Source organism: Peromyscus maniculatus, chromosome 3, assembly GCF_049852395.1.
Source record: "Peromyscus maniculatus bairdii isolate BWxNUB_F1_BW_parent chromosome 3, HU_Pman_BW_mat_3.1, whole genome shotgun sequence".
NCBI lineage: Eukaryota > Metazoa > Chordata > Mammalia > Rodentia > Cricetidae > Peromyscus > Peromyscus maniculatus.
The window spans coordinates 52431583-52458044 of NC_134854.1; the positions used below are offsets into that span (position 1 = coordinate 52431583).

The 26462-nt window shown below is 48.3% G+C and overlaps 2 protein-coding genes across 26 annotated transcripts in view; one reads left to right on the forward strand and one right to left on the reverse strand.

Annotated features, from left to right (window-relative positions):
* The first annotated feature begins 480 nt into the window (after positions 1–480).
* Klrg2 (killer cell lectin like receptor G2) lies at positions 481–19652 on the forward strand. The gene is made up of 5 exons (XM_006990439.4): positions 481–1355; positions 10114–10215; positions 10558–10703; positions 15972–16075; positions 16462–19652. Exons 1-5 carry the CDS (start codon positions 578–580, stop codon positions 16580–16582), a joined length of 1251 nt encoding a protein of 416 aa, XP_006990501.2. The 5' UTR covers positions 481–577; the 3' UTR covers positions 16583–19652.
* A 4379-nt stretch (positions 19653–24031) lies between these two features.
* Luc7l2 (LUC7 like 2, pre-mRNA splicing factor) overlaps positions 24032–26462 on the reverse strand; it is a 64057-nt gene continuing 61626 nt past the window's right edge. For all 25 annotated transcript variants that reach the window (XM_006990424.4, XM_076566464.1, XM_006990421.4 and 22 more), the window contains one exon: positions 24032–25377. In XM_006990424.4, coding sequence (XP_006990486.1) covers positions 25200–25377 — 178 coding nt within the window. In that variant the 3' untranslated portion in view covers positions 24032–25199. The remainder of the gene's footprint in view (positions 25378–26462) is intronic.

Below are 26462 nucleotides of genomic sequence, written 5' to 3' on the forward strand. Positions count from 1 at the left end.
GAGATGCCTCAGCCTCTAGAGTGATGGGATTAAAGGCATGGGCCAAGGCACCTGGCTCATTCCTCATTCTCCAAATGTCTACTTGTAGTCAAGCTTCCCGAGTCGGAATCAGAACTTCAACCTTTCCCCCTCTTCCGAATTGTGCAACCAGTGACCCTCTGCTACTGTTTAGAAGAACATCCCTTTCCTTTGCTCTGATACTCCTGAAGTTTTTGTCCACGCGGATTTAGCCAGTCGCTTCCCGCTCAATCTACAACAGCAATCTACAACAGAACCCATACGTGGTACCGTGCCAACACAGGGACGGGTGGGGCCCGGGATGAAGGAGAGGGAAGAATCTGCAAGTCTCCGGTTCCCGGGGCTGCTTTTAGAGCCACCCCACCCTATCTATGACTAGCTCAGCCGGCCCCTCCCAGCAACCTGTGCCACGGAAAGGCGGGGCTGGAGCTCCGAGAGGCGTGGCCAATCCGTAGCCACAGCCAATCACAGAGAGGTCCTCTAGTGAAGGGTGCGGTTGACAACTTCAGAGACGCGAAGCTTCTGGGGACCCCACCTAGTAGGGCCCTCGGCGCACGGGATGGAGTGGACCCGGGAAGCTTCTGGGGGAGGCCAGGCCGAAGCCGGGTCCCCAGAGGAGTCCTTGGCAAGCCCGGAAACGGAGCAGCCGCAGGTCCCCGTGGAGGCGCCGCAAGCCGGGGTTCCCGACGGCAACCCGAGGCCGGAGCGGACCGGGAGGGAGGCGGCGGACGCGGAGCTGCAGGTCCTCTCGGAGGAGAAGCCGCAGCCTCCGGCTCTGTCCGGGTCCCCGCGCTTGCCGCCGCTCAGCCTGGGCTATGGCGCTTTCCGCCGCCTGGGCTCATGCAGCCGCGAGCTGCCGTCGCCGAGCCCCACGTGGGCCGAGCTGCCCCAGGACTGCGAGGTCGAGCCGCAGCCCTGGGCGGCGACCGGAGAGCCCACGCCTGGGTCCTGGGCGCCCGTGGAGCTGCAGGTAGACGTGCGCGTTAAACCCGTGGGCGCGGCGGGAGCCAGCCGCGCGCCCTCGCCCGCGCCGTCCACGCGCTTCCTCACCGTGCCGGTGCCGGAATCGCCCGCCTTCGCCCGCCGCTCGGCGCCCACGCTCCCGCGGCTGCCACGCGCCCCGTCGCCGGGCTCTACGTGGGGCCGTGGATCGCCGCTTGCCGCGCCCCCGACCGAGCGCATCGGCCCCACCGAGGGCAGCGCGGTCTCCCCGGGCTCGCCCACCTGCCGCTGTCGCTGCCGCTGCCAGGAGCCCGGGCTGACCAAAGAAGACGCCGCGCTGCTGCAGCGCGCAGGCATGGACAGCAAGAAACTACCGCGGGCCATCACGCTCATAGGTGAGTGCTCAGCGGTACCCGTGCCCCGTCCCTGAACGAGACTAACCAGGAGCCCACTGGGCTGCCCCAAGCCCACACTGCTTCTCCGACTCAGAATTAATACAACGAAACAAAACAAAACAGGGTCCCGCCCCTCCCCTGGGGAACTTTCTCATTCCTTCTCAGTGCGCGCCGCATCTTGGAGAAGTAGAAGTGGAAGGAACGTCGGAGGAGGGGAAGTGATTCAGAGTCACGTGGCCGTGGTGGCCCGGGCACACCTCCTAGGACTCGGCTCCTTTCTTTCCGCGTTGAGGAGGGTCATCCATCTGCACACTGAGCTGGCCGGGTGCCAGACGGCTGGGACGTGCGTGTGTTTTGCTTTGCTTGTGAAGGAGAGGCGAGGCGAGCGTGGAAGAAAGCCTCTGTTAGTTTGCTTTCTCTTACTGTGATAAAACACAAAAAACAACTCGGGGAGGAAAGAGTTTGTTTAGCTTACAGTCATCCATCATCCAGGGAAGCCAGGGCAGGAACCTGTAAGCAAGAACTGAAGCGAAACCACGGAGGAAGGCTGCTTCCGGGCTTGCTTTCTTACACCGCCCCGCCACCACCTGCACCCCCATCCCACCCCCACCCCCGAGGTACCGCCCTCAGTAGACTGGGCTTCCCACATCAATCATTAATTAAGAAAATGCCCAACAGACTTGCCTACTGGCCATGCTGATGGAGGAGGCATTTTCTCAAGGGAGGTTTCTCTTTTCCAGATGACGCTAGCTTGTCTCAAGTTGACAGAACACTAACCAGCACAGCCCCCTAAAGCTTGTAAGTCCCTCGGAGTGAGGAATGGCTCTGTTGTTGTGGTTGGTTTACTCGGTTGGTGGTGGTAGAGCCCTGCCTGAAGGGGCTCGTGCCTTGCCCAGCAGGTAAAAACTGCCCCAGTCCGGGGCAATGGAAGGGTAGGATGATAGCCTGTAGTACCTAGGAGTCCTCAGAGAGAGAGAGGGGGCTCCAATACTTGAAAGGATCACTAAAACCTTTGAGAATTCTGTTGTAAGTTTCCCACCACTCGGTGCCTCTTGCTGATACAAATGTAATAATATCTCACAGTGTGAACATCCGAGGTCCGACTGGGCTCCCCAGGCTGAGGTGGTGGTGTCAGCCGGCTGGGCCTCTCACCGGGGCTCCTGGGGCAGGCCCCTGACTTTGCCTGAGTGCTGTCAGCCCCAGTGGTGTTAAGCTGGGTTAGTCTGCCCTCGGCTTTGCCTCCCTCCTCATGGGTAAGGACCCTCACGATCCTATTGGAACCAGGACAGTCTCCATTTCAGGGTCAGCTGATCAGCAACCTCACCTCCATCTGGACCTTAATTCCTCTTTGCTAAACGGCCTAGTGTATTTATTGGTTCTAAGGATCTAGGGACATCTTTGGAGTGATGGTATACCAGCCTCTAGCGTTTTACCAGATTCTTTCACATTAATTTTATGTGTATGAGTGTCTGCACGTATGTCTGTGTACCACTTACATTCCTGGTGCCTACAGAGGCCAGAAAAGGGTATCAGATCCCTTGGAACTGGAATTACAGGCAGTTGTAAGCCCTACCTTGTGGGTGTGGCAACCCAACTCAGGCCCTCTGCAAGAACAGCCAGTGCGTGCTAACCACTGAACCATCTCTCCAGCTCCTCCATTAGATTCTTAAAAAACCGTGACTTAAGAACCAGTGCTGAAGTGACACTGTTGGATTTGCTCTGGGAATTAAGCTCTGACTGTCTGGTGGAGGAAGGCTGGGGAGGCCCGAGGCTGAGAAGGACAGGATTTATGGTAGAGGATGGGGCTCAGGAGGCCGAGTCAGCAGGCAGGACCACACACAGAGGGGACACAGCTAAGCTGCAAGGATGAGAGGCCATGTAAGCAAGGCTCAGTGACTTGCTGGACCCTAGGCCAGCTGCTTCTCCATCCTGTGTGAACTTGGGAGGAACAAGCCCCTGGGGAGAGGGTCTGGAATATCACGACTTTGTCTCGTCCCTTGTTTCTGTGGGCAGGTGCCCTGAAGGAGCTGTCTAAGCTGTTAGTGAAGGCACCCAAGGCTGGGAGACATATTTTAAGACAAGGTCTCATGTATGCTAGCTAGGCTGGCCTCAAACTCACTACATAGTCAAAGAGTGACCTTGGACTTCTGATTCTTTTGCCTCCATCCTCAAAGTGCTGGAGTTAGAGGGATAGGCCACCACACCTGGTTCATGTGGTGCTGGAGATCACACCTGGGGCGTCAGGTATGATAGGCAAGTTCTGTACCAATGGTTCAGGCAGCCGGCAGCCGGCAGGAGGGAGGGGGGTTTGTAAAACGGAGAAGGGCTGGAGCCTCATGGGGTGAACGCTTCTCCCTCAGATCTTGGCTTGGACTTACCTTCTCTTATCCCCCAGGCAACATAGGGATCTCGATCTCACCCTCTCATTTGGATTGACTTCATTATCCCAGGAGTCTTCAGCCAGGCTATGATTGCTTCCTAAGTGTCTCCTTGGGGGGAAAGGAAGGCAGAGCACAGACTTGCCCACATCTCAGTACCTGGCACATCAGTGGCTTCTCAGTCTAGTTGTACAAGTCAGAACTTATTATTCCCTGGATCCCTCCGGGGAGAAGATGGAGGGTTTGATCTCGGTGGTTGTCTCGCAGTTGGCACACCTCCTATGGAGAAGGATCGCCCCGCCCAGCCCCTGGCCTCCAGGAGTCCATCCTGCCAGGTGGCCGCCTGTCCCCCATATCGTCCAGGCGGTGGGGATCATTCACAAAGTGAAAGCAGTCAGTCTGAGCGTAGTGTAGAGGGCAGGGAGGCTGTAGGCAATGAGGCTGGGGGATGAGAGCTCTTTGGGGAAGGTGAGCCAGAACGAGAATCCCAAAGGTGATCCAGGTCCTATGGGTCTCGGGAGAGGGGTTAGGATTTTGAAGCGCAGTGCAGAGGAAGACATCAGTGTCACGTGGAGAGGAGCAGAGGCCCTGAGCAGAAGACGGTGACTGCTAAGCCTCACACTGGCATAAGCCCCTTCTGCTCTTTTGGGGACATATGCCCTTTAGCAGTAACTGCAGGGTCGGGGGAAGGGAGAAGACGTGGTAATGGAACCCAGAGTGTCTGTTTTTGCAAGCCGAGTCTGTATAGTGTATGTGTGTAACTTGTGTGACCAAGAGTTGTTCTGTCAACCCGGCAAGGTGGCTCACGCCTGCCATCCCAGCGCTCGGGAAGCTGAAGCAGGGACTACGAGAGTTTTGGGCCACCCTGGGCTACATGCTGAGACCCCATCTTTTTTTTTCTTTTTTCTTTTTGTTTTTTCGAGACAGGGTTTCTCTGTGTAGCTTTGCGCCTTTCATGGAACTCACTTTGGAGACCAGGCTGGCCTCGAACTCACAGAGATCTGCCTGTCTCTGCCTCCCGAGTGCTGGGATTAAAGGCGGGCGCCATCACCGCTCGGCTGAGACCCCATCTTTTAAAAAAAAATGTGGCACATGTGGTGGAGCCCATAATCCCAGCATGCCAGAGGTTGGACCAAGATTGCTGCAAGTTCGAAGCTACCCTGGACCAGAATCCTCCAGGCCAGCTGGGCTAGACAGACCCTATTTCCAAAAACTAAAACAGAAAATGGTGGTGTGGGCACTTCCACCTTAGCTCGGCAGGGGCCTTGCCAAGCTCAGTGGCTTGGGTTAGGTAGGTCCCCGACCCGGTTTGAGAGAACTTACCCACCCACTGGGCTTCTGTCATGCTTTGCTTTCTGAAGGTCAGAGCTAAACAAAGGTTCAGCCACAAGAATCACAGTGACTGGTGAGTTTATCTCCCTTGCCTTGGCCGAGCTGTCCAGTTCTGCTTTTATTATTTGCGAGCCTGGATTTAGGGCTGGGACACAGCTCAGTGGTAAAGCACTTGTCTAGCATGAACAAGACCCTGGTAGTTCAGTGCCGTGCGGAAAAAAAAATCATCTCAGTTTATACATATTTTTGGTGGTGCGTTGTTTGTAAAACGTGTGTGAGTTTGGACTACATTTATGTGTGTGCATCACGTGCCTGGTGTCTGCAGAGGCCAGAAGAGGGCGTCTGATCCCTTGGAATTGGAATTAAAGTTGTGAGTCACTATGTGGGTGCTGGGAATTGAACTCAGGTCCTCTGGAAGAGCAGCCAGTGCTCTTAACCACTAAGCAGTCCCACAGCCTGTGAGTGTGTGTGTGTGTGTGTGTGTGTGTGTTCTTAAGATAAGGTCTGGCTTTGTAGCTCTGGCTGACCTGAAACTTGCTATATGTTAGACCAAGCTTTTTCAGGTTTCCCCTTCTTTTGGTCACAGGCATATTGAGATGCAATTCCTATACCATGTTGCATATTCAGTGTTGTGTTCATGCTAGAACAAACCTTCCACCCCCAGACCCCACCAGTCTCTCTGTCTCTAAACACTCTCCTCTGGACATCCATGTCCCTGGGTTCACATAACATGAACCCTTTTGTCTGGCTTCTTTCTGTTTCGTTTGTTGACAGGGTTTTGCCATGTAGTTCAGGCAGGCCTGAAACTCTTTTCTGATTAATTTACTTTTATGTGTATGAATGTTTGCCAGGTGTGTCCCTAGGGCCCAGAATAGGGCATGTGATCCCTAGAGACTGGAGTGGTGAGCTGCCATGTGGGTGCCGGGAATTGAAGGCCCTCTGGAAAGGCAGCCACAGTTCTTAATTCTTGAGCTGTCTCTTGAGCCTCTGGCCTGAAACTTTTTTTTTTTCCAGTTTTAATGGGTATTGTGATATTATTTATTTATTTATTTATTTATTTATTTATTATCAGCTTGATACAGTATAAATTCTTATCCTAATAGTGAAATGTTTCACTGAAGCTTGCCCAGTGATTCAGTAAAACCAAAACTTATTATAAGCCACAGTCATCCTAGGGTCCCCCCTGCTATAAAGCCTCCCTGGTTCTGTGGGTTGCAGTCTGATTGTTCTTTGCTTTATACCTAGAATCCACTTATGAGTGAGTACATACCATGTTTGTCCTTCTGGGTTTGGGTTACCTCACTCACTGAAACTCTTAATGCCCCTGCCTCAGCCTCCCGAATGCTGGGACTATAGGCCTATGCCACCACACTTGACTGACTAACTTCTTTGGCTTAACCCGTTTTTAAGGGTTTTTTATGCTGTAGCATGAACTTGGTATTTCATTCTTTTTTGCTGGATAGTATTCCATGGCATGAATATATTATGTTTCAACTATCTACCTATCACTTGATAGATATCTTGGAAAATACCTTTAAAAAATGTGTATTTAAAAATTCCATAGGGGCTGGAGAGCTGGCTCAGCACTTAAGAGTACTTGCCATTTCCAGCACCTACAGTGAGATGCTCACAACCACCTACAACTCCAGTCTGTGGGATCCAGCACCTTCTTCTGGCCTCCAAGGACATATGCAAACACACACACACACACACACACACACACACACACACACACACACACAGCCATAGTTAAAAATAAATCTGGAAAAAATATATTCCAGGGCTGGATTTAGGACTTATGGATGAACACCCAGCATGCTTGAGGGCCTGGGTTAGTTCCCCAGCACAAAACTAAAAAATAAAAATCTGAACAGGTTACACTGTTTAACTCCCCCATCCCCACCCTTTTTTTTTCTCTAAGACAAGGTTTCCCTGTGAAGCTCTGGCTGTCTGGAACTAACTCTGTAGACCAGGCTGGCCTCAAACTCAGAGATCTACCTGCCTCTGCCTCCCAGATGCTTGGATTAAAGGCATGTGCTACTACCACCTGGCTTCATACATCTCTTTAACACACTTCTGATCACTGAAGCAAGTGTTTTCTCCAATGCAAATGAAAAAATGGGGTTTGAAAAGTTTCTGAGACTTTGAAGTTAAGTAACGGTAAATGTGTTCTATTAAAATCTTGAAAACTCAGGCTGGAGAGATGGCTTAGAGGTTAAAGAGCATTGACTGCTCTTCCAGAGGTCCTGAGTTCAATTCCCAGCAACCACATGGAGGCTCACAACCGTCTGGTGCCCTCTTCTGGCCTGCAGGCACACATGTAGGCAGAACACTGTATACATAATAAATGAAGACATCTTATTTAAATAAATAAATAAATAAATAAATCTTAAACTCATCTCTTTGCATTCATGAGTATATAATGTACTAGTACACACATTCTCGTTCTAAGTCAGTTGTTTTTTTTAAAGATTTATTTATTTATTATGTATACAGTGAGTGTTCAGCCTGCAGGCCAGAAGAGGGCACCAGATCTCATTATAGATGGTTGTGAGCCTCCATGTGGTTGCTGGGAATTGAACTCAGGACCTTTGAAAGAACAGCCAGTGCTCTTAACCCCTGAGCGATCTCCAGCCCCCTTTTTTTCTGTTTTTTTGAGGCAGTTTTTCTACATAGCCCTGGCTGGCCTCAAACTCACTATGTAGAACCAGGCTGGCCTAGAACTCACAAAGATCTGCCTGCCTCTTCCTCCCGAGTCCTGGGATCAAAGGTGTGTGCCACCAGGCCGGGCACAATTATTCACTTCAAATAAAATCCCGCTGCAGAACGAACTTTTGTTTTCCTTGTGGTCTGAGGAAATATGGTAACTACTTTCTTACCGCCCTCACCCTCCCTTCCATGATTACACTCACTGCTGCCCTCTTCCGAGAAGTGACGATCCCGGGGGCACGGAAGCCACGTTCGAGGAGGGAGCACTCTTTGCTAGAACTCTTCAAGCTTCTGTGTCCGGCGAGATCTGGTTTCGGCGGGTGTCATGGCTTCAGAGGGGTGAGCACTGGTGCTGTGAACGTCGCTGCTGCTGCCGCCTTTCATTGTGACCTCTCCATCTGCCACTGCGCCTTTCCAGGTGTGATGGCTAATGCGATTTGTCCCTGTGATGCCATCTAGACTCAGGCAGGGAGACGGGCCTCCCGGCAGCCTGCGGGGTTACCGTGATTGTGTTAATCGATGTGGGAAGTCCTGTCTCAGTTATGGGCAGAACAATTCCCTATGCTGTGGACCTTGGACTGTAGAAAGGGGATGCAAAACTGTGTGCTTGCATGCATTCATTCCTCACTGATTCCTTGTTGTGGAAGTGATGTGAGCAACGGCTTCAGGCTCCTGCCGCCCCGACTCCCCGCCATGATGGACTGTACACTTGAGCTGTGAACCAGTACAAACCCGTTCTCCCCTGAGTTGCGTTTGTCAGAGTATTTTATCACAGCAACAGGAAAAGCAACTAAGACACCTTGGTCCTCACTATCAGGGTGATTCAGCATTTAAAGGTGTGCCTTGGGTCAGGCATGACAACAACTTCTTTTTTTTTTGTTTTTGTTTTTTTTGGTTTTTTTTTTCCAAGACGGGGTTTCTCTGTGTAGCTTTGCACCTTTCCTGGAACTCACTCGGTAGCCTAGGCTGGCCTTGAACTCATAGAGATCCACCTGCCTCTGCCTCCCGAGTGCTGGGATTAAAGGCGTGTGCCACTACCACCCAGCGACAACTTCTTAAAAATTACATTTCTATTTTTTATTGGTGGTAGGTGGGGCATGCAGCACTGCCTGTGTGTGAAGGTCAGGGGACAACTTGTGAGAGTTGATTTTTCTCCTCCAGCCGTGTGGGTTCCAGAGATCAAGCATCAGGCTTGGTGGGAGCCCCCTGCCAGCCTTGGCCACAGCCTGTAATCCCAGCTTCTCGAGGGGCTGAGGTGGGAGGGTCACATGAGTGTGGGAAGCATAGTGAGACCCTATCTCAAAACAGAAGGATGCCGGGTGGTGGTGGTGCACACCTTTAATCCCAGCACTCGGGAGGCAGAAGCAGATGGGTCTCTGTGAGTTCAAAGCCAGCCTGGTCTACAGAGCAAGATCCAGGACAGTCACAGGGAGCAGTGATTCTCAACCTGTGAGTCAGAACCCCTTTGGGGGTCAAAGGACCATCAGAAAACACAGATATTTACACTATGATTCATAACAGCGACAAAATTATAGTTATGAAGTAGCAACAAAAACTTGTGGTGGCGGTGGTGGATGGGAGTCACCACAACATGAGTAACTGCATTAAAGGGTCGCAGCATTAGGAAGGTTGAGAACCACTAACAGAGAGCCCCATTTCAAACAACCAAACCCACAAGGATAGGATGACAGAAAACAGGTGGTGTGTCCTGTCTCCTGTCCCTCACACTCATTCCCTGCCTGCAGCCTCCCCAACTACCTGGTGCCCTTGGCCTTGGAGCCATAGACAAGGCCCAAGGCTGCTGACTCCCCACGGCTGCGGAGAACTGAGTGTGCCCCCTGTCTTCAGTCGTGGCAAAGACCTGGAGAGACTAGAGAGGCCGCTGAGGGTTTGAGGAGAAAACGTGGAGTCAGGACTTGACCTTCACTGACTCTGACCTTGTAGAGCTGTAGTCCGGTCCCTGCTCTTTCTCCCGTGGCATGTCGCCCACGGTGCCCTGGATTCCGTCACCTGCTGCCTGAAGGCCCCTTGCCCACGTCTGTGGCGACGACACTGCTGTCTGGCACACGGGTACACCACGCACCGTGTGTGTGGCACATTGCTTGCTGTGTTTTGTGGAGCTCTTATCTTCTAGCCATGTGAGAAAAAAGCAGAGCGTAGTCTAGCAGGTCTCCTCAATATGAAGTTCGGATCTAACCTGGGCGCTCTGCCTGGGTGCTTGAGCCGAGGTGACCATGGAGCTGGTGTGGGGGCAGGGTGAGGGGGAGTGGAGACCAGGGTGGTGCAGGCTTGAATTGGGGTGATCTCTCTTACAACTTGCCTTTCTGTTTTCTCTCCAGGGCTGCCCCTGTACATGAAGTCCCTGCGCTGGGCTCTGGTGGTCATGGCTGTGTTCCTGGCTGTCTGCACTGTAGTCATCGTGGCACTGGCCTCCAGAGGCGGTATGGTATCCCGCCCCTATTCCGTGTACTTGGGACACCTCTGAGACTTGCAGCATGAAGACATGGGCCTTGTTTAGCAAAGAGGAGAAAGCTTGACCCTAGCCAAGTGACCTGACCGGTGATGCAAATACCAGCCCCTCCCTCTCCAGGAGAACCTTGCACAGTGCAGGCCGTACGACCTGGGGCTCTCTCTGCCCATCATCCTTCCCACCTGGATGCTTGCCAGCTCCCTCCCCATACATTCACCCCCTCAGCCAGGGTCCTGGCCGGGTTTTGTTTTTACAGTGGATTCATGCATAGGCCCCTAGAATTGCCCCTGGACTCACAGATCTCTACTTTCAGGAGCCAGGTGCCAGCCATGCCCTCAGGGCTGGTTGTGGTCTCAAGAACACTGTTACTACCTCTCTGAAGAAGCCCAAGACTGGGCGGGCAGCCAGGCATTCTGCTCATCCCACCATGCCACACTGCCCCTGCTGAGCCACACCCAGGTGAGAAAGGCTGGCTAAGGAGAGGGTATGTGTCGTCATCCCAGATCCTTGAACTTAGCCCTGGGAAGGACTCTCTGGATCAAGTCCTTCACGCTCTGAGAGTCACCAAAGCCCCAAAGGAATGAAGTGACATGCACAGGGACCAGCTATCAGGTGTTCAGGGTTTCATTCTAAGAAGAAGGCAGAGCTAGGCCGGTCCCATCCAACCTGGGTAACTCAGTTAGCCAGTTATCAGTGGAGCCAGGCCTGCTGGGAGAGACCCATGAGTCCTCCCAGGATGTGGTGGAGAAAATACAGTGTGTTGGGTGTGTGTAAGTGTCAGGTAATGGCTGTAGTGCTGGGGAAGAAAGCAGCTCGGAAATTACTTAGTGCCTTGGGACCATAAGCATTTCTCTCCTTTTCTTTCCTTCTTTTCTCTTTTTGAAGACAGTCTCGTTATGCTGTCTTGGCTGGCCTGAAACTATGTAGCCCAGACTGCTTCAGACTCACAGAGATCCACCTGCCTCTGCCTCCTGAGTGCTAAAATTCACCACCACACTCAGCTAAAATGTTTTTTATTTATGTGTGAGTGTGTCTGCTTATGAGTACAGGTGCCCACAGAGGCTTAAGTGGTCAAATTCTCTGGAGCTGGAATTACAGTTGGCTGTGAGCTACCTGATACAGATTCTGGGAACCAAATTCAGGTCCTCTGAAAAAGCAAGAGCTGAGCCATCCATCTCTCCAACCATGCGATTAACGTGTGTGTGTGTGTGTGTGTGTGTGTGTGTGTGTGTGTGTGTGTGAGAGAGAGAGAGAGAGAGAGAGAGAGAGAGAGAGAGAGAGAGAGAGAGATATTGATTCTGCTGCTGTGATAAAATACCATGACCAAAGGCAACTTGGGGAAGAAAGAAAAGGTTTATTTCATCTTAACAGTTAGTACACCATCCAGGGAGGTCAGGGCAGGAACCTTGGGGTGGAAACTGATGCAGGAGCCGTGGAGGAGTGCTGTCTACTGGTTTGCTCGCCATGGCTTGCCTGCTTTTATGCTATCCAGAATCATTTGCCCAGGGTAGCACCACCTACAGGGGGCTGGGCCCTTCCACATCAATCATTAAATCAAGAGAATACCCTGGAGGCAGAGGTCGGTGGATCTCTGTGAATTCAAAGCCAGCACTACATAATAAGTTTCAGGCCAGCCAGGGGTAAACAGCAAGATCCTGTCTTCAAAACAAAACACAAACATCAACAAAAGATACCCCCTTTTCCAGATTTGCCTAGGTTTGTGTCAAGTTGTCAACTTGTCACACAAACTTACCACTTATTAACCTATAACCTTTCCTTTCTTGTTCATCCCCAATAGCTCATATTAATATAAATACCACAATATATTATACCAAGAAGGAAGAACCAGGGCACATTAACATCTTGAACAAAGCAAAATGCAAGCCCAACAGTGTAAATAAGTCTGTTCAATGTCTAGGATTCGCTCACAATCCGCTCCCCGGCTCTGCCTTTCACAGCACACACGGCTCGTCTCCCAGGCTAAGGCCTGCTGTACTCCACAGCTGACCACCGAGACCACAGTCCTTGGTGGTCAGCCCCCAGTACTGACATCATGCTGTGATAAAACACCATGACCAAAAGCTTCTTGTGGCCGAGCGATGGTGGCACACACCTTTAAGCCCAGCACTGGGAGGCAAGTGGATCTCTGTGAGTTCAAGGCCACCCTGGTCTACAAAGTGAATTCCAGGACAGGCACCAAACCCTGTCTCGAAAAACCAAAAAAAAAAAAAAAAAAAAAAAAAAAGGTACTTGTGGAGGAAAGGGTTTATTTCACTTTACAGCTTGTAATCCATCTTCCCAGGAAGGCAGGACAGGAACTCAAGGCATGAGCTTGGAGACAGGAACTGATGCAGAGGCCATGGAGGAGTGCTTACTGGCTTGTTCCTCTCATAGTTTGCTCAGCCTGTTTTTCTTTTCTTTTTTTTTTTTAAATTTTTTATTTATTTTTATTTCACATGCATTGGTGTTTTACCTGCCATGCATGTCTGTATGAGGGTGTCAGATCCCCTGGAACTGGAATTACAGATGACAGTTGTGATCTGCCATGTAGGTGCTGGGAACTGAACCCAGGTCCTCTGGAGGAGCAGCCAGTGCTCTTAACCACTGACCCATTTCTCTAGCCCTTCAGCCTGTTTTCTTATAGGCATGTATTAGAGATCTCTTGAGTAACAGAACTTATAGAATGAATTACACTTACACTTACACACACACACACACACAGACACACACACACACACACACACACACACACACACACACACACACACACACACACACACACACGCTCGCCAAAAAGGAAAGGGAGAAGGTCACAAGGGCCCTGCTTCCTGGTGTGTTCGGACTGCCAGGTGGATTCACTCCAGATCACAACAGAGGACAACTTCAGCTGTTTCCTCGGTTCTGTATATCTTAATAAATCCCTATTACCCATTAAATAGACTCACGTGGACTGGTCTTAACAAAAGGGGATTGATTAGAGTGGCTTACAGGCTGTGGTCCAGCTAATCCAGCAGTGTCCTCCAAAGGAAGGTCCAGGAATCCCGAAGTTTAGTCCACCAGGTAGGATGTCCCAGCTGGTCTTCAGTATATGCTGGAATCCTGACGAAGTAATGCCAGTGAAGGAATGGATTTGCTATCAAGAGCAAACAGGCAAAGAGAGCAAGCTTCCTTCTTCCATGTACTTTATATAGGCTTCCAGCTGAGAGTGTGGCCCAGATTAAAGGTGGATCTTCCCACCTCAAAGATACAGATTAGACGTGGTTTTTCGCTGGGCATTGGTGGCGTGCACCTTTTAATCCCAGCACTTGGGAGCCAGAGGCAGGCGGATCTTTGTGAGTTCAAGGCCAGCCTGGGCTACAGAGCAAGATCCAGGAAAGGTGCAAAGCTACACAGAGAAACCCTGTCTGGGGGATGGGGGTTGTTTTAATTTAAATGATTTAATTAAGAAAAATCCCCTCAGAGGTGTGCGCAACCATTTGGGTTTTAGTTAGTTTCAGATGTCAAGTTGGCAACCAAGAATAGCCATCACAAGGCCCATCATTCATCACGGAAGCAGCCTACAGACTTGTCTGCAGGCCAATCTCATGGCAGCATCTTCTCAATTAAGATTCCCTCTCCTCAGCTGTCTGTGTCAAGTTGACGCAAATCACGTGTGTAGTTGTACATATGGATGCTTATCCATAGGCATGCTCTTGCATGTGGATGCCAGAAGTCAACCTGGGTTGCTGTTCCTCAGAAGCCACTTGAGACAAGGTGTCACTGGGGCCCGGGGCACACCAATCTGAGTGGGCCGAATGGCCGGGGGACCCAGACTTCTACCTGTCTCTGCCTCACTGGTACTCAGGTGACAGGTGCATACCCCTAAGCCTGGCTCGTTATGTGGGTGCTGGGGACCAAACTCAGGTTCTTAGGTTTGTGTGGTGAGCACTTTACCAATTGAGCCATTTCTTTACCACCATGGCTGACTTTATGAAGAGAAAACATTCACTTGGCTCAGCTTTGAAAGTTTGAAGGCTGGGTGCCCCTCAGCTCAGTTCCTGTACCGGTGGCAGGTGGTGGGCAGGAGTGAGGGGTTATATTATGAACCAGGAAGCAGAGATACACTTAGTTTCTTCAAGGGTACACCCCTAGGGACCCAAGGACCTCCCTGGGTTCAGTCCTTAGCACTGCACTCATGGAGAAATTAGAACAGTCTATGCAGAGAAACTAGCCCAGTTCCCTGCTTCAAAGCCCCTCCCAGCCTGGTTGCAAAATAACGAACAGTGAGGATGTGGTGGACCAGAGATGGATCCCTAGAGAGTGTGTGAGGCTGGGGCAAGGCCAGCAGGTGAGGATTTGCTAGCTAAGCATTATTCTAAGGCCTCCAGAAACAAAGCCATCCCGTGTTGCATCGGCCACCAGGAAGCCTGGTCCCTTCCCCCAGACATATCAGACACATTTAACCCACGGTGACCTTGGACCTGGGCAGAACACCACTCCTCCATTTGGGGGCAGAGATGGGTTTAACCATCCAGTTTGGAAATAGCTTGAGATCAAGTGTTTATAAAGATCTAACTGCAAAGGATCAGTGCTCTGAAACACAATTAAATCATAGAATGACTTCTTTATGATTGGGTTTTGGCTTGTTCTTTTTTCCACACACACAAGCACGAACGAACACAGATAAACACATAAAATCCTTAAGTGTGTGTTTCTTCTTTCTTTTTTTAATAATGTATTTATCTTTATTTATGTACATTGGTATTTTGCCTATATGTCTGTCTGTGTGAGAGGGTCAGATACTGGAGTTAGACAGTTGTTAGCTGCCATGTGGGTGCTGGAAATTGAATCCACATCCTCTGGAAGAGTAGTCAGTGCTCTTAACCGCTGAGCCATCTCTCCAGCCCTTCCCCCCCTGCCCCCTTTTTCAGAGACAGGGCTTCTCTGTAGCCCCAGCTGTCCTGGGACTCACCCTGCATACCAGACTAGCCTTGAACTCAGAGATCCGCCTGCCTCTGCCTCTGCCTCCAGGGTGATGGGATTGGAGGTGTGCACCGCCCGGCTGTTTCTTATTGATAAGTTCATGCCACAATTTTAGAGCATTTTATTATGGGGGGGGCACATCTATGCACACACCACAGTGCGTGTGTGGAGGCCAGAGGGCAGTTTTGAGGAGCTGGTTCTGTCCTTCCACCCTGTGTGTCTCAGGTATTGAACTTGGCTCGTCAGGCTTGGCAGCAAGCCTTTTTCACCTGCTGAGCCCCCCCAGCCCCATGCTGCCCTCTGTCACGGCTTTAGTACTATTGAACCATGCGAGATCCTTTTGTTGCGGTCGGAACTGCACCAGTAATCTGCCCCATACCAGCTCTGTACCTTAGTCAATCCCTGCCCTCCCTCCATGTGCCAACCACTCTGGCTACTGGCTGCCACCTGGGCATGCTTAGGAGCCTCCCAACTTGGCCCAGGCCCCTCCCTCTCCTCTGAGCTGCTTTATTCTCTCACTGTGTGGTGACTGTCGCATCCTCTTGAGATGGAATCGATCTCATTTCTGGTCCCCAAGCCTAAGCACAGTGCCAGCCCACCAGTGAGCTACCAGGTCCACTTCCATAATTCCGGGTATTTTGCAAGCTCTTGGAGCTGATTCCTTCCTGGAGAGGCATTCTGGAATCCTGCAAATGCCTCATGAAAATTGGATGTCCTAGTAAGCCATGATGTGCAAAAAAAAAAGTGCTTGCTTTTGTCCCTCAGGACTTCCTAAGAAAATACCAGATCACCAAAGGCTTCTGGGTGGGGGCCCAACGAGGCCCTGAAGGCTGGCACTGGACTGATGGGGTCCCTTTACCACCCCAACTGTGAGTAACTGGGTTCCCTCCTCCTCTGATGCGCCACAGCCTCCTATTGCCCACCCCACCTTCAGTACCAATAGGAGACTCATTCCACACCCTGCCAAGGGGGGCTAGCATGCCTCATCCTTGTCCCCCCAACCCTGATGTGAGTCCCCAGCACATTCACCCAGGAAGAACTGTCATGTTGGCTTTTCAGAGACAAGGTCTGTGGTTTAGGAATTCGGTGCTTCTGCCATGTACCTGACCAGTGGGAGACACTGCCAGGGTTCTTTCCACATTTTTATTCCCTGCCCGTGTGCAGTGACTAGTACAGGGCCTGGCTTGTATGGGAGCAGAGGGAGGCCCAGCAGCCTGAGTGTCCTCTCTCTCCTCTCTCATCTCACCCCACCCAGGCTCCCAAAGGACGGTGAGGACCACCCAGACTTCAGCTGCGGGGGTTTGGAAGAAGGCCGGATCGCGGCTCTGGACTGTAGCTCTCCCAGACCCTGGGTCTGTGCCAAGGGGGCCAAGTGACTTAGTGTCCTGTGCCAGACCTGTCTGGAGCTGCGTTCACTGCTTTGCTTTGGTGTGACCTGACAAGACAACTTCAAGGAGGCAAGAGTTACCAGGCTTGTGGTTTCAGAGGGGCCACACCTGGCGGAGCTGCCCAGTCCACAGCAGCAGGAGCATGTGGCTGCAGTCACCTTCCTGGGGACCAGAAGCAGAGGGAGTGCCAGAGCCAGGGGCGGAACAACCTTCAAAGGCCTGTCACTGTCGATGTACCTCCGAAAGCTCCCACACAGTCCCCAGATCCAGCACTACCAGCTGGGAACAAGCTGGTGGGGGACACTTCAGATTCAAACCAGAGCATTCCTGTAACAAGTCCCATGAAGACTTATGACTATCTTGTTTAGAGATAGGATCTCTATGTAACCCTGGTTGGCCTGGAACTTACTGTGTAGTCCAGGGTGACCTCAAGTTCTTGGACAATCTTCCCGAGTACAGAGAGTGTATGCCACCACACCCAGCCTATGGCTAACTCATTCTACAAAATACATTGTCCAACTTCAAGAGTCTCCATAGTCTTAACAGTTCCAGCATTGTTCAAAAGTCCAAGGACTCCTCCGAGATGCCAAGCAAAGTTTTAGCTTTAAACACGTGATATATATATTTCTAAAGTGCAATGAAACAGTCCAATTCTCATTCCGAGAGGGTAGGATAGGAAAGTGGGCCAGGAAGATGAGATCAGTGCAAGACTGAAATCCATCGGAGCAAATCTCAAATTCTGCAGCTCCATGCCCATCATGGGATGTTACGGGCATTTTCATTGTCCTGTGACACTCAGAGACTGTTCAAGTTTACCCTGAATCAGGGGGCATCAGCTAGTAACTAGCTGACTGGAACGCCATCGAGAAGCCAGCAATTTGGATAGAGAAGATGCACAGGAAGGGAAGGGCTGAATCCCCTTATTTATGGCTTTTAAATCTGAGAACATTCTCCACTTTCCAGTTTTCTTTTTAATGACAAATATAGGAGAATCCAAGGACTGGTCAATTCAGTCTGTAGAGCATTTAGCTGCTCCTGAACCAGCCAGTGCAGTGCCTGTAATTTTTCTGATGTCAAAGGCCACTGTTCCATGCACAGGTTTGTCATGTAACAAAGGTAGGGCTTTACACCAGAGAAAGAGGGAGGGAGAGGGGAACCTCTGGGCATGTGTGGGAGGAGTTTCTAGGTTGGGCTGAGGTGGAAAGACCCACCCACTCTAAGTGCGATTGGCACCGTTCCATGGGCTGGGGTCCTGGGTGAAGAAAGAGAATGAGCTGAGCACCAGCTACCTCCGTGGCTCCTGACTGCAGATGCAGCGTGAGCGGAAGCCTCACACTCCTCCACCACCACCCCCCAGCTCCCCCACGTCTTCCTTTAATTTGCTTCTGTCAGGTATTTTGTTGCAGAAATGAGAAAAGTAGCTAATGTATTAAACACCGTCACAGACTGAGGTCGCACATTGGAACACCCTACCATGTCCTGCTCCCTGGTGTGACACTGACTTTGAAGACCTGAGCTCCACCAGCTCTCTACCATCTTCCACGAGCCGCTAAGTGTTCCTGTCACTAGGTAGGTAGGAGAAGGGTTTGAGGTGTATCTTTCTGAATTCATTCTTTTTAAGAATTGTTTCGGCTTCCTATCCTTGTCGCTCATGGGTATATTTGGAGACGACACAGCTGCATTATCCCGGCATCCCTGCGCTAGAAGTCTTCTACTGTGTGTCAGTCTGTCCAACCAGCCAGAGCCATGGGAAAGACCTGAGCAAGAGGAAGAACTAGGGAATCCATGTCCTTACAGACCATTAACATGGCTTTTTGAGCCTTCACTTTACAAGCTGTGGGATGAGCAGCCTGTAAATGAAGCCAGCAGCCCTACAATCAGAATTGTGCTCTTCATTGTACGGGATCCATTCCTAAACTGTGGAAGGTCTAATTCCCAGTATCTGTAATGTGACCTGTTTGTGCAATCAGGTAAAAATGAGGGCATTTGTGTGGCTAATCAAATATATCGGGTGTCTTTATAAGAAGAAAAGTTTGGTGGCTGGCAAGATTGCTCAGTGGGCAGAAGCACTTGCTGCGCAGATGTCCCCACTTCTCAGGGTCTTAAAGGTATACTTTAGTGCCTGTCAAAGTTCTGACCAGCAGTGGACACCTGCGCTTTGGAGGAAGGCTCATCACAAACTGCAAAGGCATGTTCCCACGATGCACATGAATCTGTGGGTTAAGGTATGTGTGTAGACGTCCAAGGACACCCCAGGAAGAGTTGGGGGCTGCAAGCTGCAATACTAGGCAATCCCAGCCTGGAAAACCGTCGTCTTCCATTAACAGCTCCGGTGCTCTGTCTAGTATCCGTGTGCCTGCAGTAGCACATCTAACTCCCACCACGACCTAGTGACCTAGGAGTTAAGTTGGACTCCTAACTACAAACAACAAGAAAAGCAATTCTAAAAAGCCCAAGCAGAAAAGGAATTGGAGAAGCTCCTCTCCACATGGCTACCTTCCTCTTTTCTCCTTCTGGACCACTTCCTCACCACAGTCACCAAGAGTGCTTCACTAACCTGTCCTCGACAGCCGACCTAAGCTAGAAGCTTCTAGTCACAAGAAGGGTCTCTGACCAACTGAGCAGGCTCAGGCGCCACCTCTGGATTGCTGAACTGTGGCCAGGGGGGAAGTCACACTGCAACTCAAGTGGAAACTTCCACACCCCGCTGAATACTGACCACAGGAGGGAGGGTGAGTGTCCGGAACAGGACAGCAGGAATCGTCCAGGCTTGTGTTACTCCCGTATCCTAAAGCTGAGGCTCAAAGAGGATAAAGGATTTATTTACAGGGCAGTAGAGGGGAGGTTATGAGTACTGACCCTGGAGATGTATGTATGTATTCCTGGCTATCCTGAAAATCACTATATAGACCAGGCTGGCCTCAAACTCATGGAGAGCCAGCTGCCTCTGCCTCCTGAGTGCTGGGATTAAGGGTGTGTGCCACTACCACCCAGCCCTTTTAGGCATCTTGTTCATATAATCTGTCATTAAATAAACTTGGAAAAAATAGAGTTGAAAGCTCGGAGTCAGTCTGAATTGAATTCAAATCACCCAGTGTGGTCACTGGTTCCCTCAACAGCTTTTTGAGTTCCTTAAACCTAAATATCTGAGAAAGTGCATGTAACCTGTCAGCTCACAGGTGTGCTGGGCTGGCAGAGGCGACATGGCCAGTTCTTAGTCGGGGGCGGAGGGGGGGCCCGGGCTGTTACTTGGTATGGCTCCAGTATGTGTTCACATAGTTAATATGTGGTAGAACTGGGGTTCCAGAGTCAGCCAGCCCCCATGCTCCTACCCAGCTAGCATTGCCTTCAATACTTGTAAGCCACCAACATGTTTCTGATGGTGCTCTGTGGCTTCCCTTGTGAAACACATTCATCAGCAAGCAAGCAGAAGTGTCTAGGAGAAAACCCATGTTCTGCTCTAATGCACTAAGAACAAAGAAGGAAGCAAGATGCTCCAGAGCTACAGGTCTATTATGACAGGCAAGACAGATGAAGGGCTCACGAGCCTTCCAGGAGTTTTGGCCTCTCATCTACAACTAACATCTTTCTACCAAACAGAAGGCAGAGAAAAATGACACAGCCCACTGTTTATATGGAAGAATTAATTCTCTGCACAACTTCTCAGAGTTGTTCCAGGGTTTTCCCATCTGGCCTTACAGATTGCTTGGTTTAAAATTCACAGCTAATGCTGTCATTCACCATTGCATATCCCATAGGTCAGTCTAGAAGCTCCGGACGAGCCCCAGGGCAGCAGCTCTGCTATTCTGGCTTGCACCAAGTGCTACCTGAGGTAATGCACCTCACTTCCCCCTAACTCCTGGTTATGTGTTGAGAGACTCAAGACTGAGTTACCCTCTCTCTGGGTGTTTCTGACCGACCAGGTCATTTTCTGTTGTTTGGGTGGTATGGAGGATGTAATCCACAAACTCAAAGATAGGCAACTGCTCAAGCCCCAGAAACATTTACTCAAGATTAGAGACCATATCACTACTTGTTTTAAAAAGCCTGTATGTGGGCCAGTGAGATGACTCAGTGGGTATTGTCACTAGCCTGAGGACCAGACCTGTCCGATCCCTCACATTGTACCGTGACACATGTATGCATACGGTCAATAGATGTAGTAAAAATTTGATCGGAGAGGGGAAAACATGATTAAAGCATATTGTAAAATTTTTTTCAAGGAGTTTAAAAAAATTTAAGCCTGTTTTAAATCTACTGAGATATGACTTCCACAAAATAGTGTATTTCAGAAGCCATTTTTGACAAGATCTCATTCTATAGTCCAGTCTGGCCTTACAGGCATGTACTACCATGCCTAGCACACGGGAGTAGCTTCTGACAATGTAGGCAGCACATGAACATTACCACTCAAGGTACAGAAATCTTCTAATCCCTAAAAGGCTCACTGTTCAGCATTTAGTCCTAGGCAAAGCTTAGAGGCTACTTCTGCCTGTTCTTGTTCACATGAAGAGAACTGTCTAGTGTCCCTCTGCTGGGTCTGGCTCCTTCAGCTGTGTATATTAAGTTACTCATTGCTACTTATATTAACAATTATTTCTCTTGTGTGGATGTATCACAATTTGTCTGATTTCTAATTGATGGATATTTCAAATATTTGTAGTTTGGGGTTACTATGAACTTAACTGCTACATGCGTTCAAATACAAACCTATGTGGGCCCAAGTTTTCGTTTCCCTAGGTACAAAGATTGCAAGTGAACTGTGGGTGGGAAGGACATGCCTGATCTACATTAGCTGCTGAGCCTCCTTGGCTGAAGCAGCTGTCCCATTTTCAGGCCCGCTGGCAGTTCCAGGTGCTCATCGTCTCCACTAGCACTGTTGCTTTTTTCCTGGGGTCATTCCAGTGGGTGTGCAGTGTGCCTCATGACTGATGATGACCTTGGGCACTTTGTGTGTGTATACACTGGTGACCACTTCCTTTGTGTGATTCTGATAATGTTCAGAGATTAAATCTTGAGAAATCTTGCTTAAAATACCCATGTATGGGGGCTGGAGAGAAGGCTCAGGTTAAGAGCACACTGGCTGCTCTTCCAGAGGTCCTGAGTTCAATTGTCAGCAACCACATGGTGGCTCACAGCCATCTATAATGGGATCTGGTGCCCTCTTCTGGTGTGCAGCTGTACATTCAGGCAGAATACTGTATATATAATAAGTCTTTAAAAAAAAAAATTCTCTGGCACTGCTCACTGATAGAGCTTCTAACTCTACCAACAGAAATGCTTTTCTCTAAGCCCTCACCACCTATTTTAACTTCCAAAGACAACTACTGTCTCAAACAACAGGGGAAAGAAGAAAAAAAATATTCACGAGACTTTGTGTTGTTTCACTAGTATCCTAAGAAATACTTTCACCAGGTGTGGTGGTACATGGCTATCACCCTTAATTTGAGCAGTAAAGACTAGAGAACCAGGAGTTCAGGGTCATCTCTGACAATGAGTTGGAGGTCAGCCTGGCCTCAAAAGATGGGGAGAAGAACCTGGATCAGGTAAGAAGGCACTTGCTTTTTGTTTTTGTTTTGTTTTTCGAGACAGGGTTTCTCTGTGTAGCTTTGGAGCCTGTCCTGGAACTCACTCTGTAGCCCAGGTTGACCTAGAACTCAGAGATCCACCTGCCTTGGCCTCCCGAGTGCTGGGATTAAAGGCGTGCGCCACCACCGCCCGGCTGGCACTTGCTTTTTAAGTGCATGAGAACCTAAGTTCAACCCCGAGCAAAAAGTCAAGCATGGTAGTTCATGCTTGTAATTCCTGTGCTGGGATACAAAGGGCTCACTGTCCAGAAAATCTAACCTCATTTGTGAGCTCCAGGTCAATAAGACCCTGCCTCAAAGGAGATTACAGCATTCCTCTAAATTATACCCTTCAAAAAAGAAAAAGAAAAAAAAAACCAGGCAGAATCAAATCATGATGCAAATGGCTTTAAGTTCTCAAGCTTATCTCAAACTGGACTTGAACCTGTGCCAAGCCCTCCTGCCTCAGCTCCCCAGTGCTGGGATTATAAACAAGTGGAAACCTTCATACTCAGCTTGTTTTGAAAATAAATTAGGGCAATTTAGCAATGTTATAGCACATAAGACCCTGACCAAGGGGGGGGGGTGTTATTTAAGAAACTCACAAGAGCAGCTGATTACCAGATGGAGGGATGTGTTTCAATGGTTTATAAGTTTACCCACAACAGCAGATTGTCTACCTCAGCAAGCTGTATTTTTTTCAGCTGTGAAATATTTTCATTATTGTTTTTCAAGACAGGATTTCTCTGTGTAGTCCTGACTGTCCTGAAACTTCAGCTGTAGACCAGGCTGGCCTCAAACACACAGATCTGCTGCCTCTGCCTCCCTTGTAATGGGATTAAAAGCATTTGATACCATGCCTGCTTCTTAAAACATTATTTCTAATTCTCACCATCTACAATCCAGGGCTAAACCTAAAGTATATGTGATTTATGTAAATTAGGATTTGTGAAAAATAGTGTAGGCCACTGGGATGCAATACATATAAACAAAGCATTCTTGGCAACCACAAAACTGGGCCTCAATGAAGACAGGTCTCTCTCAGGATTTACTTATTATGTATACAGTGTCCTGCCTGCATCCCCACAGGCCAGAAGAGGGCACCTGAATACATTACAGATGGTTGTGAGCCACCATGTGGTTGCTAGGAACTGAACTCATGACCTCTGGAAGAGCAGCCAGTGCTCTTAACCTCTGAGCCATCTCTTCGGCCCCAGAAGATAGGTCTCTTGATTAAACTACATGACCTTGTGGAAGGAAATATAGCTGCGAAGCGTTCACTTGATAAATTGGAAACTTCAGTACCCCCGATCTGATCTTAAACTTGTGATCCCCGTGCCTCAGCCTCACAAGTGCTTAAGCACTGGGACAACAGGCATATTCCACCATGCTTTTGTTCCTTTTTGCTGTTTAAAAAAAGTTTAAGCCACACCTGGTGGACTGTGCCTATATAGTTCCAACACTTAGGAGGTTGAGGCAGAAGTTTGCAATTCAAGGCCAGTCAAGAATACCTAGCAAGATCTCATCTCTAAAACTCAGAACAATCTAGTATCACATAGATGGGCACAAAGGGCCAAATTACTATCACCAAATTTTGGGAACTGCCCTGCCTCCAAAAAAGGTTTTTGAAAAGTGATCTAAACTGGGTTTGGTCGTACACATCTATAATCTTGGCACTGAGGCAAAGGCACAGGGTCAGGAGTTTAAAGTCAGTCTCAGCTACAGAGTGAATTCTAGGTCAGCTTGGACTACATGAGACCACACCCTTAGGCCGCAAAAAGTGATCTTATATATACAATATTACTAGTTAATATATTATTTTTTTCCTATATTCTAGAAAGACAAAAGGTATTTGTTAACTACTAGGTAATTATTAGCAGGCAATTAGCTCTTTAATGGAGAAACTGTTGGTTTCATTATATTGGTTACATATTGATTTTATTCAGGCTTGTCAATTAAGAAATACAAACAAGAGACTCTTAGTTACTTCTACAGGTCCAATCTTTCCTTACAGAAGCTGTTAAACACAGCTCTGAAGTAGTGGAGTATAGCCAGCAAGAGAATTGGGTGGAGCAACAGTTCATCTGAAATCCACAATTCTATATTTCCTTCCTTTGGTGCCTTGTACAGTAAGGCACTGTTAAGGATGTTACAGAATAGAGGAAAATACCACAGCAAATAGTTCTAGTGACAACTTACTAAACAAGGTACAGTGTAATGATGGTGGTGATGATTGTTTCTTCTCATTTTATTATTATTTTTTACAATAAGAGTAAAGATAGCCTTTATACTCCACACTCACACACAAAATAAAACAAGTGCTTATTATGAAACAGTCCCTGCCCCATCCCCCTCAATATACTGAACATAGCAATTTAGTAGAACAGAAAAATCAAGACAAGTCTGATTTCAAATTTTCAATAAAAAAGCAAAAGTAATGAAACAGCTGTTCAACTTCCAACTCTTATTTGGCCCAAACAAAAGAGCCCTGTATAAGTTTCTCCAGCACACAATCCCGTAGAACTGCTCAACTGTAATCAACTAGGAACTGAGGTGACCAGAACCTTAGAACACAAGTTATATTGCTTCCCTGCCCCTTTTCTCTTACAGTTGGAGGCACAGGTATTGGGAGATACAAAAGTCAAAGGAAGAAGAATTATAAAGAAAAATTCCCCAAAGCTGCTGCTGTTTGGAATACAAAGGAAGACAGTATTTTACAAATGTTCAAAAACTGCAAGCATTAACACAATTCATTCACTATCACTCCTACTTGAAAGACTAGAGATCAGTGTCTTATTATATAAAACTGTACTGTACTTTACGTTCAGAATTGTAGTATAGGTTCACCAGAAACTATGGATGTAGTTTAGGCTTTATCAAGGAAAACAGGTTCAGTTCAGATCATTAGATACTAAATATGTATTCATCTAGCCTGGATCAGTATCTAGAAGTGTCACCCTGAAGAACTGTAAACTAGACAACAGCAGGTTAGCTCCACAGGAAGCTTAAGGACTGAAGGTATGTATATACAGAGCTAATTAGATCTCCCCTGCTTCCCGCTCTTCAGAGCTCCTCCTGTCTTCTGATCTGCCATTAGCGCTCTCATAGGACCGCTTCTTATCTTTTCGATCTCGGTCACGAGGTGATCTGTCTCTTGAACTCCTGTCTCTGTCACGGGATGCTAAGTCTTGGTCTCTGAATCTTTCTTTTGAGGATCTGAAAAATATTAATTTAAGGAGCAAAATATGTTGGGACACCCAAAATCCAATGAAAGAATAGGATCAATATTAAGTTTCTCATAGCTGAAGAAATAGATTAGAACACATCTGAGAAGAGTGTCTGACAGAAAAAAGCACTACAATAGTGGATTGGGGGGGGGGGGGAGCACCAAAACAACATTGGTGGCAACAAAGAGCTACAGGTAAAGAAGCCTAAATTAAACATGACCTATAAATAGTCTTTAGTATTTTGGAGATAACCATGAAGTTTCTCCAATTAATAAAGAGACATTTAATATAAAAATAATGTATAGGTAATATTTAGCTTTTAAAAGTGAAAAGTATCAGATTCCAAATTGGATTGAAATCAATGAATTAGTACAGAGGTCTTATCCTTTGGGCCAAATGGGCTGACAATAAGGATTTGAAGTGTTATAAATCACACACAATCTCAGGATGTAAGAGTCTTTTCTATCAACTTTGAAACTGTAAAAATGCAGAACCATCCATAGCTTGCTGGCTGTACAAAAACAGGCTACAGCCACGTTTGTTCTATAGGCAGCACTTTGCAAACCTAGGTAACAGAATTACTCAATACTATGGCTTTAAATAACCATTTGCTAATCCAAAAATCTGCTTTACTTGAGTGAATTCATTAAAACCAAAATAGAAGGTATCAAAAACTGATTATACCATAATAAAATATGAACTGCTCCTAATACTACTATCTCTATTCTCATACCCATCTTCAAAAAAAGGTACATAAACAAAACACCCTCGTATCAGAAATGCAAATTGAAAAAACCAACAAAAACGCAAAGACATTACATAGGATCTAACTATATTGGTTAGCATAGAATATACACTTTCAACACCTATAATGAATTAACAACAAATATTACATTTATTTTGTTCTTTACAGGTGATACAGAATGTTTATACATAATTTATCTCAACCAAGGTTTAAAATTATGATCAGAGGCACTGCCAAGTCCTACATAATACTTTTTTTAAGAGTTGGGAGTTTAAAAATGCTACTAGCCCTGAAAAAGCAATACTTTCAGAAAAACATAAGGCAAGATA